The following is a 12,784-nucleotide window of genomic DNA, read 5'->3' on the forward strand; positions in this document are numbered from 1 at the left end:
TGCAAACCAGTCGATAACAAAAGGAGTCTGCCAAATAACTAAAAGACAGTATTTGGCTTACAATGTTGGCAATCATATAATAGCACAAGAAGGCGAGATAGCCCAGTCCAGCACAGAAAGAGTGCAGTGGCAAACCCCACCTTACATTATTATTATATATTAACCATTTGCGGTTACATGCAGTGCACAATTATTGCGAGCTTAAGATATAGAGACGACTGTGCACTTGGTGTGATGACGTCATTGTGAGTCGAAACAAAGCGCCTCCGCGCTTTCAGCACCACACACTCTCACTCAGTCAGTGGACAGCTCCTTCCTCAAAACTAAAGGATTGATTGAGGATCACAGTCGGTGGAAAAAAGAGCACGAACGAGAGACTAAAGGAGATAAAGCAAAAGCATTATTTAAGAGACGAAGGTGTTGAAAAACGAAGCGTGAATTTCGGGTTTTAAAATGTAATCCGTATCGAAATTAACAGAAGTGTAAAAAACTGGATTTTTATTTTTATTTTGTAAGTATCGATACAATAAATATTTTAAATGCTAACTTTGCTGTTAATTGACATACTGCTACAGTTTGTAGACTGGTGTTCCAGTTCCAGCATGGATGGCTTTAAATGGGACCGTGCATAAGGTATTGCTTTTACATCTGCTGTGTTGCATATTAGCATGTATTTCTGTATGTATTTATATTAATTATCACCTACTTCATGCATTTTACAAGAGTGCTCTGCATTTTATAAATACAATAGTGCTCTTGTTTGTGCAAAACTGTGTGTGTGTGTGTGTGTGTGTGTGTGTGTGTGTGTGTGTGTGTGTATATATATATATATATATATTATTTTTGCTGGTTTTATTTAGCAATTTTTATATAGCTTTTCAAATACAGTATTTTGTCAACTCAATGTACCGTCTAACAGATCAATCAAATTGTTTAAGGCATACATGAAAGGTTGAAACATCGGCTATGTTCTTTTATTCCTGGATTCTTATATTGCTCACATCATTTGAAACTCAGGACACCTATTTCTATTAGACAATAATATACAATATAAAGACAAGACAAAAAGATGCAAGAATATATTAAAAGAAAACATTAAAAATCCTTTCAAGTCAAGTACCTTGATCAATTTCAAAATGCACTTGAGCATTCAGGAGCTAGCTGCAAATTGTAGAATTTTGCTCTGTTTCAGAAAGACTTTCAATGGTGTGCACAATATGAAGCGTGGTCTTATTTTTAATATTATGCAACATACATTTATAAATCCTCCTGCCACGCCTATCTACACCCAAGATCTCTCCACACAGCTATAATGAGCAGAAATATTTATTCTTCCAAGCTCTTTATAAATTATTTATATGCATATAAATTCAGCATAATATATGAATAAATAAATACTTTCAAATCCAACTGATGTGCCGAAGAACGAAACACTCGTCTGCTGGTCTAGACGATGCCATGACTTCCCTTCTCTAATTCCCTTCACAGACAACAAAAACGAGAACAATAAGACCAGTGAAGTGGAGTGTATTGATTATTGAATTGGAGGGGTGGTTGTCCCTTGAAGTCTTGACACAGTCTAGTGGTCGGTACAGGATGAATTGATTGCTACAGTTTACATCCTTACTGCTTCAATCCCTCGTTCAAGAACCCACAAAATACCTTTATTCGTGCATGAGATAATGGTAGCTAATACCAAGAAACAGAATATATTATTATTATTATTATTATTATTAAAAATGTTTGATTACTTTTGCTACAGGAATACAGCTTTCTTTTGAAATAAAGGATCAGAACCACCACCCAGAATGGATCCAACACCTGAATATTCCCTCTTCCTGGAAAGGATCTTGGAAGAGCTAGACACAAAGCACAGCAGCATTTCTTATCAGGATCTGTGTAAATCCCTGTGTGCCAGGTTTGACTTGACTCACCTGGCCAAACTAAGGAGCCTTCTGTTTTATACAGCTTGCTTGGACCCCAGTTTCCCTGCAACCTTGTTTAAAGATAAGATGAGGTGCTCAATGGACAACCAGCAATCCAAGAAGATAATGGTCGCAGCAGACATTGTCACCATGTTTAACTTGATCCGAATGAATGACCAGGAAGCCAAGGAAAAATTACCCCATGCACAGCGGCCCAAATTCCATAAACATCAATCTATCGAATCATGTCGGTCAGACTCTGAAATATGCAAATATTCTGACTGCGTAACGAGCAGCAATTTGTTAGATGCCAGGGAGCACTCAAGCTCCCGCACGTCACCATGTCCCAAATCAAACTGCAGCAACTCAAAGCAGTTCATTCCAACCTCTGATCCAAACTTCTTGCTGGGAGTTAATAAGGAAATTAAATGCAGGGCTGCTTCACTTGACCAGCTTCAGATGCTGCATCAGTTTTCAAACATCAGTCCTCCACCTTGTGAAATGCAAAGCACCTACTTTCCAATGGACATCGACAGCGAATCCACAGATCAGGACTCTTTGCATATGAATTTGGGGATTAAGGAGACTTTTATTTCAAATGCAGAGCCTTTTACAGTACACTCCTGTGTGCAGAAGAGAACTATATTCAAGGAAGACTTCCACAATCTTGCTGCATTTACACCACAGGTCCTCACTACAGATTCGCAGCCAAGTGATAAAGGGGTGGGAGGGCACAACAGGAGGGAGACCCATAAGCCAGCTACTTTTTTTAATCACAGTTTTGAACTGCCATATAGCAATCCCTACTTTGAGCCCATAAGCTCCCCTGTACAAGAGAAAAGACGAGCAAAACATGAAAGTTTGGATGATCTGCAAACATCCACTTACTTTGGACCCACCACTGTGATGGAAGCCCCAAACCTAAGACCATCAACAAGGCAGAGCAAGCAAACAGCCTGGCCCGTCAAAAGTTTGAGTCTGAACACAGAAGAAGGACCCAATTTTGAAGCATCTTTTTTTACCGGAAAGCAGTCAGAAGACAACCATCGTCTGAATGTCAGCAATGTGGAAAAGGGCCAGCATTACCAGTGCTCCAAAGAGCAAACAGCAATTTCTCCATCAGGGTTTGGTATCAAATCCAATGGTCAAAAAATAAAAGAATTGAGTTCCAAGTCTAGCGGTCCATCTGTGGAAAAGAGAGACGGCATGAAAAGGTTTAAAGACAAAAGTATGAATTGTACATCTTCGCAGGCAGTAGATATAGACAACACTTCAAGTGTAGGGACACAAACCGATCAACCTGACCAGAGAAAGAGGAAGGAGTTTTCTAACACAAATCACATGAAGTATGGAGAAAGGCACACATTCATGAATTCTGAGGAGGATTCAGAAATGGTCAGTGATGATATCAGTGATATTTTTCGATTCCTGGATGACATGAGTGTTTCTGGCTCTACTGTTATCCAGTCATCCCGTTACAATAGCAATGGGTCCCTCTCTCAAGTGACAAGATCAGAAGGAGATAGCTCACCTGAGCACAACATGGTCACAAAATACAGCAAAAAGTTTGACAAATTATTTTATTCACAAGAAAGTGCAGATGATGATCTGAAGGCCAGTGTGTGCAAACTGGTCCTCAGAATAGGTGAGATAGAGAAGAAACTTGAGACTCTTTCTGGGGTTCGAGATGAGATCTCTCAGGTTCTTTCCAAGCTGAATAAGCTGGATGAAAAGATCCAAGAGCCAGAAACAAACAACAACCAAATGGAACTGGACCTGGCCAGTGAAGATCATTCAGATAATAATGTCTCACCAAGAATCTTCCAGTGCCATACCACTGGCCACACCATCAAACAGGACAACAACCCAGAATGGTGTTCAGATGTCAATGGGAGTAATAGTGAAAGTTTAAGGGTTAAAGCTTTGAAAAAGAGTTTATTTACCAGAAGGTCGTCCAGATCCTTAACGGAGGAGAACAGTGCTACAGAGTCTAAAATTGCGAGCATCTCCAATTCTCAGAGAGACTGGAGAGCTACCTCTTATTCCATCTCAGCCAGCGAGGAGATGAAGGAAAAGGAAAGAGAAAGCAAGGAGCGGCACAGGAAGTCCAAAGAGGTAATTTCTATTTTTTGTTTTCATGTTAAAACACGCAATGCATACCAGACACCATGAATAAGAGATTACTTTTAGATGTACTAATCCTATTAGTAATAAACCTATTTTTTTTCACAACCTCATTGCAGTTTAAACAAAAATCTATATGGAGCCTAATGTTTTCAATTTTGGGTTGTGAAACTCCAGTCTTTGGAAGTACCTTGCATTTCACAAACAGTGATTACAGGCACTACTTGTTCCATGTAGTGTTCCCCAATCACTGTCCAAAAATGTGATCAGAGCTCAAGAATAGCTTCTATATTTGGTCTTCCATCCCTTTACATTGTTCAAAATCTTAGAATAAAAGTCTGGCTTGACATCCAGACCTGGAACCTGGGACACCGACATATAAAAATATACCAAGCCAGAGTTAATAAAATGAGAGTCTATTTTAATGATCTAAACATAATCTGATAAAAACAAAACAAAACAAAAAAACTGTCACTCTTTAAAGTTAATAATCCCTCAATTGTGATAAATTGGTGTAAAAATGCCTGAAATGTATTTCATTTAGATAGTCATAGGCAGCAACTACATTACAGGGCTTAAATCTTAAAGACAACCCCCCCCCCAAATTTTTTTTTTTTACATTAACCAGCTGTCTGGTGCTAGCATGATAACATTAGGACCATCTGAAAATTAACGAGCGCAGCAGTCAGCGGATGTGTTTTTTTCTTTGCCATGTGCTGCGGTGCCCTTTAAGATACAGACTGCAGTGTTTTCACAGACTGCACTACCAGTTATCAAGCACCCCCAGGATAAACACAGAGTGAGGAAATGTCAGCTCACTTTGGAAGTAGCAGCACTGATAAGCCCAACAGAGCCAATGTCAATTTGAGCGTTCTGACCTGTACAGAGATACAAACCTCTTTTAAACAAGGGTTCAGCATAGCATTGAGTAATTCTGAAAGAATGTGCACATTAAGGACTACAGCATTATCCCAGGGGATATTTTTGTTTTGTCCTCCTAATACCACTGCATCTACAGTATAACACCTTATTGCAATCTTGTGTTGTCTTCATATAGATCTTTTTATTTTCCAGCGCTGGATTACTGAGAACTTTACACTTGTTTTTCGCACGGCTTACAGATGGATTTTCTTACAAAATGTTTTCATTTAATTTCATTTTCAAAAGGTTTTCAGATTGTTCCCCCTTCAAATCGCTCTCTCCATAAGTAACACGCCTACCGTGCTTCATATGTGTGTCTCTGATGGCACTCCTCTGCACCCATTATGCCATTTGTATCAGTCACAGTCAATCTATCCGTACACATATCTTTGAAAACAGTTTTTCATTGCAGGCTATTTAATATCAATTTGCCCTGGTCAATGAATCAGCAGCCCCTGAAACTATTTTTCCAGCTTAGATTTCTCCAGCTATTATGGATTGCAATGCAAGATATTCCCTGACGGTTTCACTTTTGGCGCCCTGCCCAGGTGGCATACGGCCAACCAGCAGTGTATGCCAGCCTGCCTGCTGCTCCGCTCCCAGCTTGCCTTCAGCATCCAGGGGACCAAGTGCTCTACATACCACCTCTACAGAACACCACCACAACCTTCAACCTTCATTACTGTATTACATTTCCTGTACAGAAATCTCTGCTCTGATCTTCAGAGAAATTATACAGTACATTTGACTTTATTCACCTATTTATAGAAACATAGGGCCCAATTCACAGAGCTTTACCTCCGCCTTAAATGATTAAGTGCAGCTTTCTGATCGTGAAGCATTTCCATTGTTGGTTTATTCAACAACAACCACGACTTTTTTTTAAAAAAAAACAAGTCTAACTAATAGAAATCCACCAAAACACCCAATACTTTGTAAAGCATTATTTATTGAGTTCAAGTTTTGTAGGGGGCGTACGTTGTTTCTTCCTTTCTCACTCTCTCAATAGAGCTTTCCCTTGATTTATCCAACACCTGATTATCTCAACACATTCCAGTCACCACATACAGAATAAGCATATGCAATCTCACCATGATTATCAGAACATAAACAGGCTTTTAACTTTGGTATTGAAAGTTAACACTCTTCAAAAGGTGAGTTGTACAGGTGGGACTATGAGATTTTGTGAGTCAGTTATGTAGAGTTGTGTGGTGGATTGGTGATGTGTGTACCATCAACATTGTTTCACATGAAATTAAATACAGACTTCCATGACATCCAGCAAGCAACGAAGCAGCTCTCTTCATGTTGGCAATAATCAGTACTGACCCTGGTCAAGTCTGCAGCCTCACCAGATCCATTGCACTGGGGCATCATCCAGCATAGGGCTACTTCCACAGCCTTCACTCACCGCAAAAGCCAAAATGTGAAAGACTACCCAATCTCACCTCCTTGTTTCTTCTGTAAGCTAGAGTACAGCCTTGAGGCAATACATTATTAATGACGTGCGCTTCATACGTTCACTTTACACTACAAAGATGCTGATCTTTCGTTGGGCATTCACTGCTCCTGTGTAGCATCTCCTGGTTCAGGCCTTCGACTACAGTGCCTGCAATGGAATAGCTTCTACACAGCTGCTGCTGTACAACAGAGGGCTGTCCTGGAAAATCCTGATAACCCGTAATTTAATTTTCTTTCCATAACCTACCTATGCTTCATATTACCAACCAAACATGATTTTATGATAACTAAACTGGTTGTGGGTTACCAGGTCTTTGCAGGACACCCCTCAGTTTAAAACTCTTCATATGGATAATAATCAGGGAATGTGTATCTTCCACCTCAAACTAACATCTTGGGGGTTCATTTTGTCTCCTATCAGTACATTGGGGTATCAAAAAAATAGGAAAATCTTGCACAGAAATTTTGCGGCAAATCATCTAGCAACACCTTGCTTTTTATAATGCATCTGAGCAAAGCACATTGTCAACTGGTGTTGTTTTTGCACAGGTAACAGGAGCTGTTTTTGACTTTGCCCAAACAGAAAACTAAGTTAAGTAAATAATTCTGTTTCCCATTGCTTCTCTTGTAAATGACTATCCCTGAGGAGCTCCTTTTCTCACGCTCTCAAACCTTTTCTGTATTTGCAGACAGACAGGCAGTGCGAAATCTCCCAGGCACACAGGTCCTCGAAGCAGCCGAAAGATTCCTACTTGATAGAGCAGGTCTTCAGCCCTCACCCCTTCTCCACATCTGTCAAATCGCACAAGAGCAACCCCCTCTACACGGATATGAGGCTGACAGAGATGTCAGAGTCCAAGCGACCCCATCCTTCGTGGACAATCGAGGAATACAAACGAAACTCAGGGGAGAAGGGGAAGCTAGCAGTGCTGGATCTGCAAGTGAGTCCCGACACTTATTCTTTTACTTTATACTTTCAAGTGTGCCGCGTTACGATCATGTCATTAATTAAGACTGTTTGCAGGATGTCTAGATGCAGCACAGCATACTGTTGCATGTCAGGCTGCAAGTCAAAGTGTCAAGAGAAATTAACATTTGCTGCCTGCTCTCTTTTGGCAGCGGGAGTTGTTCCATCTTATTTGATCTCTACCTGTACATGACTGTTTTCTGACTAACTTGGTTGATACTTGACAGCTATTCATTTACTCACATAAAAGCTTTGCAGAGTGAAAAACAATAGGGCTTGGATCAATAACTCATTAGGACCGATTGCTTTTAGCCCTTCCTCCTCTAACTAATCAAACGCATTGGTGTTTTTTTTTTTTACTCAGGTATTACATTCAGGGATAGATCTTTTTGACTACTGTAACGTTGCAAAGGCAGTAACCAATAAGTTTGAAAACAATTAGACTTAATTAAAATCTGTTTAAAAAAAAAGCATTCCTGTGACAGCATTTAACAGGATTAGTCTAAAGAAACTTCATTCTTTTTCCCTCAAAATCTGATTTTAGACAAAGAACACAAAGCACCTGGTATAATTTAATCTGCGGAAATGAAAATGAAATGTGAAATGAATAAATGCTAGCCAATTTGCAAAATAGCGTCTGTAGAATATATTTCACCTGTAAGATTGTTGGCTTTTTAACAGCTGCAATAGAAAATTGCATAAATAGCACCTATTTACAGCTACTGAACATCCTAAACACCTGTGACCTGTTGTTCACTGGAGTTCTGACTAGACCCCTTTTTGAACCTTCATGAAAACATTATTGGAATTATATTAGGCTAACATCGTTTGTAATTGGGGTTAGGTTTAAGTGTATCTAGAGTGTTAATTTCACAGTGACTCCCTGAGTGGGTCCCCAAGGTCTCTCTCTCTCTCTGTATATATATATATATATATATATATATAGATATTATATATATATCTATATATCTAATATATATATATATTCGTAGCATACCGTATTTCATATATAAGCATACCCATACAGCCATTATATGCCAGTATTATGTATTTTATTAGCACATTATATTCTCCTCACTTTTAATGTTATCAGGCATGACTATCCATAAAGGTCATCTTCAGAAACATAGCTTTCTAATGTATACATGATAGGCTTTGAGGGATCTTAACAGACATCAGTAAAATTAGCCTTCACACCTCAGGACAAGAGACTGCAATAATCATCCACAAGGCTCTATCTGTTAAAGCCATTTAGTTCTCAACCAGCAGAGGAGCTCCACTGAAATTGTGTAGCCATTATTCCCAGGAAGCTGCTGTTCTACCCTAGCATGCAATATAGCTAAGCGATCCAGACGGTAAATTGAAAGTGCCAAAATGACCAGTGTCTGAAGATTACAGAGCCTGGCCCTTTGCCATCGTCGCTATTATACAGCACTGTCATCAAAATTAAGTATTTGAAATGGTCAAATTCTCTTTTAACCTCTCAAGTGCTGTAACAGGTTTCCAGGTTTAGTAATGTAAATTACCTGAGCCACGGGAAAAGGGATTTACCTGAAAATGAGTTGTTTATGAACACAATAGATTAATTCTACTGTAAGCAAGACAGGGACATGGCAAAGTTTGCTTTAACAAAATACACAGTTACTGCACAAAATTCTGGATACTGACTTTCCTCAGCAAAGCCGCTGGCCAGTGTAAGATTTATAGCCCTATCACTGAGGCACGGATGAATTCGAATGGGGCTATTCTTCTATTTACCAAGGAACAATGTGGATTAATTGTTCTGCTTCAAAACAAAAATAAAATTAAAAAGTGTTTTAAAAACAGAACCAGTAATGCATAAGCTCTCTGTCTGTCACGAATCAGAAACTTCCAAGGACTTTTTTTTTCATTGCAGATGGTGAGAATATATGTTGGACGTGGTACAAGTTTGAGAACAGGACCAAATGGCAATCTTACAAAGCAGATCATCTGTGTCAGGCATTGCTTTTTTATAAGACAGCTGCAGAAAGTATACTGTAAATTGCACTTTTAGGTTAGATGTGGGAGATTCATTAGCACACTACCTGTGAATGACCTGCTCATAGCCCATCTACCAAATCCTGAAGGAATTAAAGGTTCAAAGGCATTCATCAAATAAGATCAGTACTCACACCTTGCATGAGTTATCACCTTTCAGTCTGGGTTTTCCCATATTTTATTTCCATAATTCCCATATATCTGGTCTTCCATCCCTTTACATTGTTCAAAGGCTTGACATCCAGACCTGGAACCTGGCACACCGACATATAAAAATATACCAGCCAGAGTTAATAAAATTTGAGTCTATTTTAATGATCTAAACATAATCTGATAAAAAAAAAAAAAAAAAAAAGAAAAAAAAAAAAAGTCACTCTTTAACGCTAATAATCCCTCAATTGTGATAAATTGGTGTAAAAATGCCTGAAATGTATTTCATTTAGATAGTCATAGGCAGCAACTACATTACACTAATCTTAAAGACAACCCCCCCCCCATAATTTTTATTTCTATTTTTTTTTTTTTTTTTACATTAACCAGCTGTCTGGTGCTAGCATGATAACATTAGGACCATCTGAAAATTAACGAGCGCAGCAGTCAGCGGATGTGTTTTTTTCTTTGCCATGTGCTGCGGTGCCCTTTAAGATACAGACTGCAGTGTTTTCATAGAATGCACCACCAGTTATCAAGCACCCCCAGGATAAACACAGAGTGAGGAAATGTCAGCTCACTGTGGAAGTAGCAGCACTGATAAGCCCAACAGAGCCAATGTCAATTTAAACGTTCTGACCTGTACTGAGATACAAACCTTTTTTAAACAAGGGTTCAGCATAGCATTGAGTAATTCTGACAGAATGCAAAAATGAAGGACTACAGCACGATCCATATCCCTATCAGAAATAACTTTCATCCTCATAAATCTGTTCTCGAACAAAAAGAAAAGCTTACTTGTATTACTTATTGATTGCTAGAAAGGTCTCCAGTTGATCTCAGTGCTGTAACAGCTAATAACGCTGGAATACTGATTCATGATTTAGCTGCTTTGCTGGAGTAGAACTTGATGAATTATCATTCAGACAGGGATAGAGACCTTCAGTAATAATGCACCATGAAGTTGTAAGCTACCAGGAGTTGGAAAGCCCTGTGGAAATACAAACAACTCAGTATGGTTCTGCTTACAGGTTTATTATTTAGAGCTAGGGCTTGAGACTTGGACTACACTACTGCAATTGGTTCGACCTTGTTGGTAATTTCGCTTTCAGAAGAAATAGCTGCACTTGATGTCTCTCTCTTTTTTGCATGTCATATTTTATTGATGAAAATCAATTTAAAAAGCTATCAGAAGCGCTTGCAAGAACCGTCCAGGATTCAGTCTCAACAGGCAGCATCCTTCAGTTGACTGAATAAGGACTGGAGTGTAAATCATTGACGGTGAAGCATCTACAACCCATTTTCCACGTCCATTGTGCAGCGGTCTATTCTTCTTCCACTCACTCACTCAGCGTTTTCTTCCTTTTCCATTTCAGACTCAAGAATCTTTAAATCCAAACAATTTAGAGTTCTGGATGGAGGACATTTACACGCCAGGCTACGATTCATTACTCAAGCACAAGGAGGCTGAGTTCAGGAGAGCGAAGGTTTGTAAGATTGGAGCTCTGATCGCAGCGGCAGTCTGTACTGTTATCTTGGTCATAGTGGTCCCAATTTGCACTATGAAATCATAACATGTAAAAGTTGTTGTATTATATACAGCTGAAATGTTATTCTTAAAACCAATTTAACAAAAAATATATAAATATATGTAGCAGTGGGTTGACAAGAAAACTGTGTCAAGATTTTTGTAAACAGTGCTCACAGAGGATATGTACATTTCATTGTCAAATTTTGAGAATACTTTTGAGGTTTATTTTCTATTATAATTTTTCTATTATATTACTTTAGCTAAAGAATATCAAACGTTCGAAACATGGTCAGGATTTGTTCTTTAAATCTAGTTCATTCATGTTTAAGTGCAGAAAACAGAAGGATTGCATTGTAGCAGAGAACAGATATGTCAGGGGACTGTCATTAAGGCAGGGAATAAATCAGAATGATAGCACTGCTATTGCAATATCTGTTGATTGACCACTGAGTAACAGAGTCTTGTCTGTAAAGCAATAAAAGCACTCATGTCTAATTTACCAGTGTGCTAATTATTGATAAATAGGACTTGTATTATATAGTGTCACTATAGTGTATAATTCCTATTTATTTCAGGCTTCATTTGAAACATTAAGAGATGCCATGTAGAGCAATGAGGTTAGAAATGTTTTGTCGGTAAACCAGTACTATGTATAAAGAATGGAAAACACAGTTATGCATTGATTAATTGATTTATGATCCATTAAAATAATAATAACCATAAAAAAATAAACCACAAGGTCTATTTTAATGAAGTAATCTGTGGCAGAACTAAATCCTGCCACCTCTTGATTCTATATAAACCCCACAGGTGTTTTCAGGTTGATACATTGCCCCCACATAATATCCTTGAATATAATAAAAGGACAGTGCAAACGGGTCTGCAAAAGTTTGGAAGTTTTAAGCTGGTTATATTCAGAGCTGCGATTGTGTAGATTTTTGAAGAGTTGGGTACTTACCGGCTGTTGTAGAGCTATCTCCGTTACTTATTACTTTGTTATCCACTTCTTGTCTGCTAACAACGTTCCTGCCCTGATGCTCAGTAGAATCCTACTTCCAGTCAACCAGGCAGTGAAAGTGTCACCACATAGCTGTCCAGCCCCTTGAGTAACGTGGTATTAAGCGCTTCAAACTCAGCCTGCCGATATGTAATCTCTTCAAGGGCCTAAGAAACAATAATTGCTGCCAATCTAAAACGTCCCCTTCAATGTCAGTGTTCCGATGACATCTTCATTAGCATCTCTCTACACAGCGGTGCATGTAGCTGAACTGACTGACCTTGGATACAGGCATCAATTACTGATTGCTTTTGATTGTAATAAGTTTACAAAAACCTTGTGATCAGTCTTGTGACCATGCCTTTAATATATAAACTGTGATCCATTGCATACTGTAGTCTTTTATAAATAATTTCAGAGTTAATACAAATGCATTATGTAAGCACTGGTGTAACGATATTATAGTATTAAAACATTACTGTTCTGACTGTTTGTCTGTGTATTTCTCTTTGTCTTTTTTTGTTGCACAGAGTCAGGTTCACAAACATATGTTGGAGAGCAAATGTTCACTGTTTTTTATTCTTGGGGTGTTTGGTGGAAAATTGCAGCACAGAGTTTTGATCTCTATTCCAGTCCACATTCACATAAATCTTCTAGTTTATTATATTCTAAATCTCCCACGTTTTAAA

At 38.6% G+C, this 12,784-nt stretch overlaps 1 protein-coding gene across 1 annotated transcript; it reads left to right on the forward strand.

The window, feature by feature from the left end:
- The first annotated feature begins 309 nt into the window (after nt 1-309).
- Nucleotides 310-12,445, forward strand: LOC121299287 (major intrinsically disordered Notch2-binding receptor 1-like). Its single transcript, XM_041226960.1, has 4 exons — nt 310-633; nt 1,763-4,040; nt 7,121-7,372; nt 10,944-12,445. Exons 2-4 carry the CDS (start codon nt 1,809-1,811, stop codon nt 11,139-11,141), a joined length of 2,682 nt encoding a protein of 893 aa, XP_041082894.1. The 5' UTR covers nt 310-633; nt 1,763-1,808; the 3' UTR covers nt 11,142-12,445.
- Nucleotides 12,446-12,784: the final 339 nt, after the last annotated feature.

The sequence above is a fragment of the Polyodon spathula genome, chromosome 24 (genome assembly GCF_017654505.1).
Source record: "Polyodon spathula isolate WHYD16114869_AA chromosome 24, ASM1765450v1, whole genome shotgun sequence".
NCBI classification, from domain to species: Eukaryota; Metazoa; Chordata; class Actinopteri; order Acipenseriformes; family Polyodontidae; genus Polyodon; species Polyodon spathula.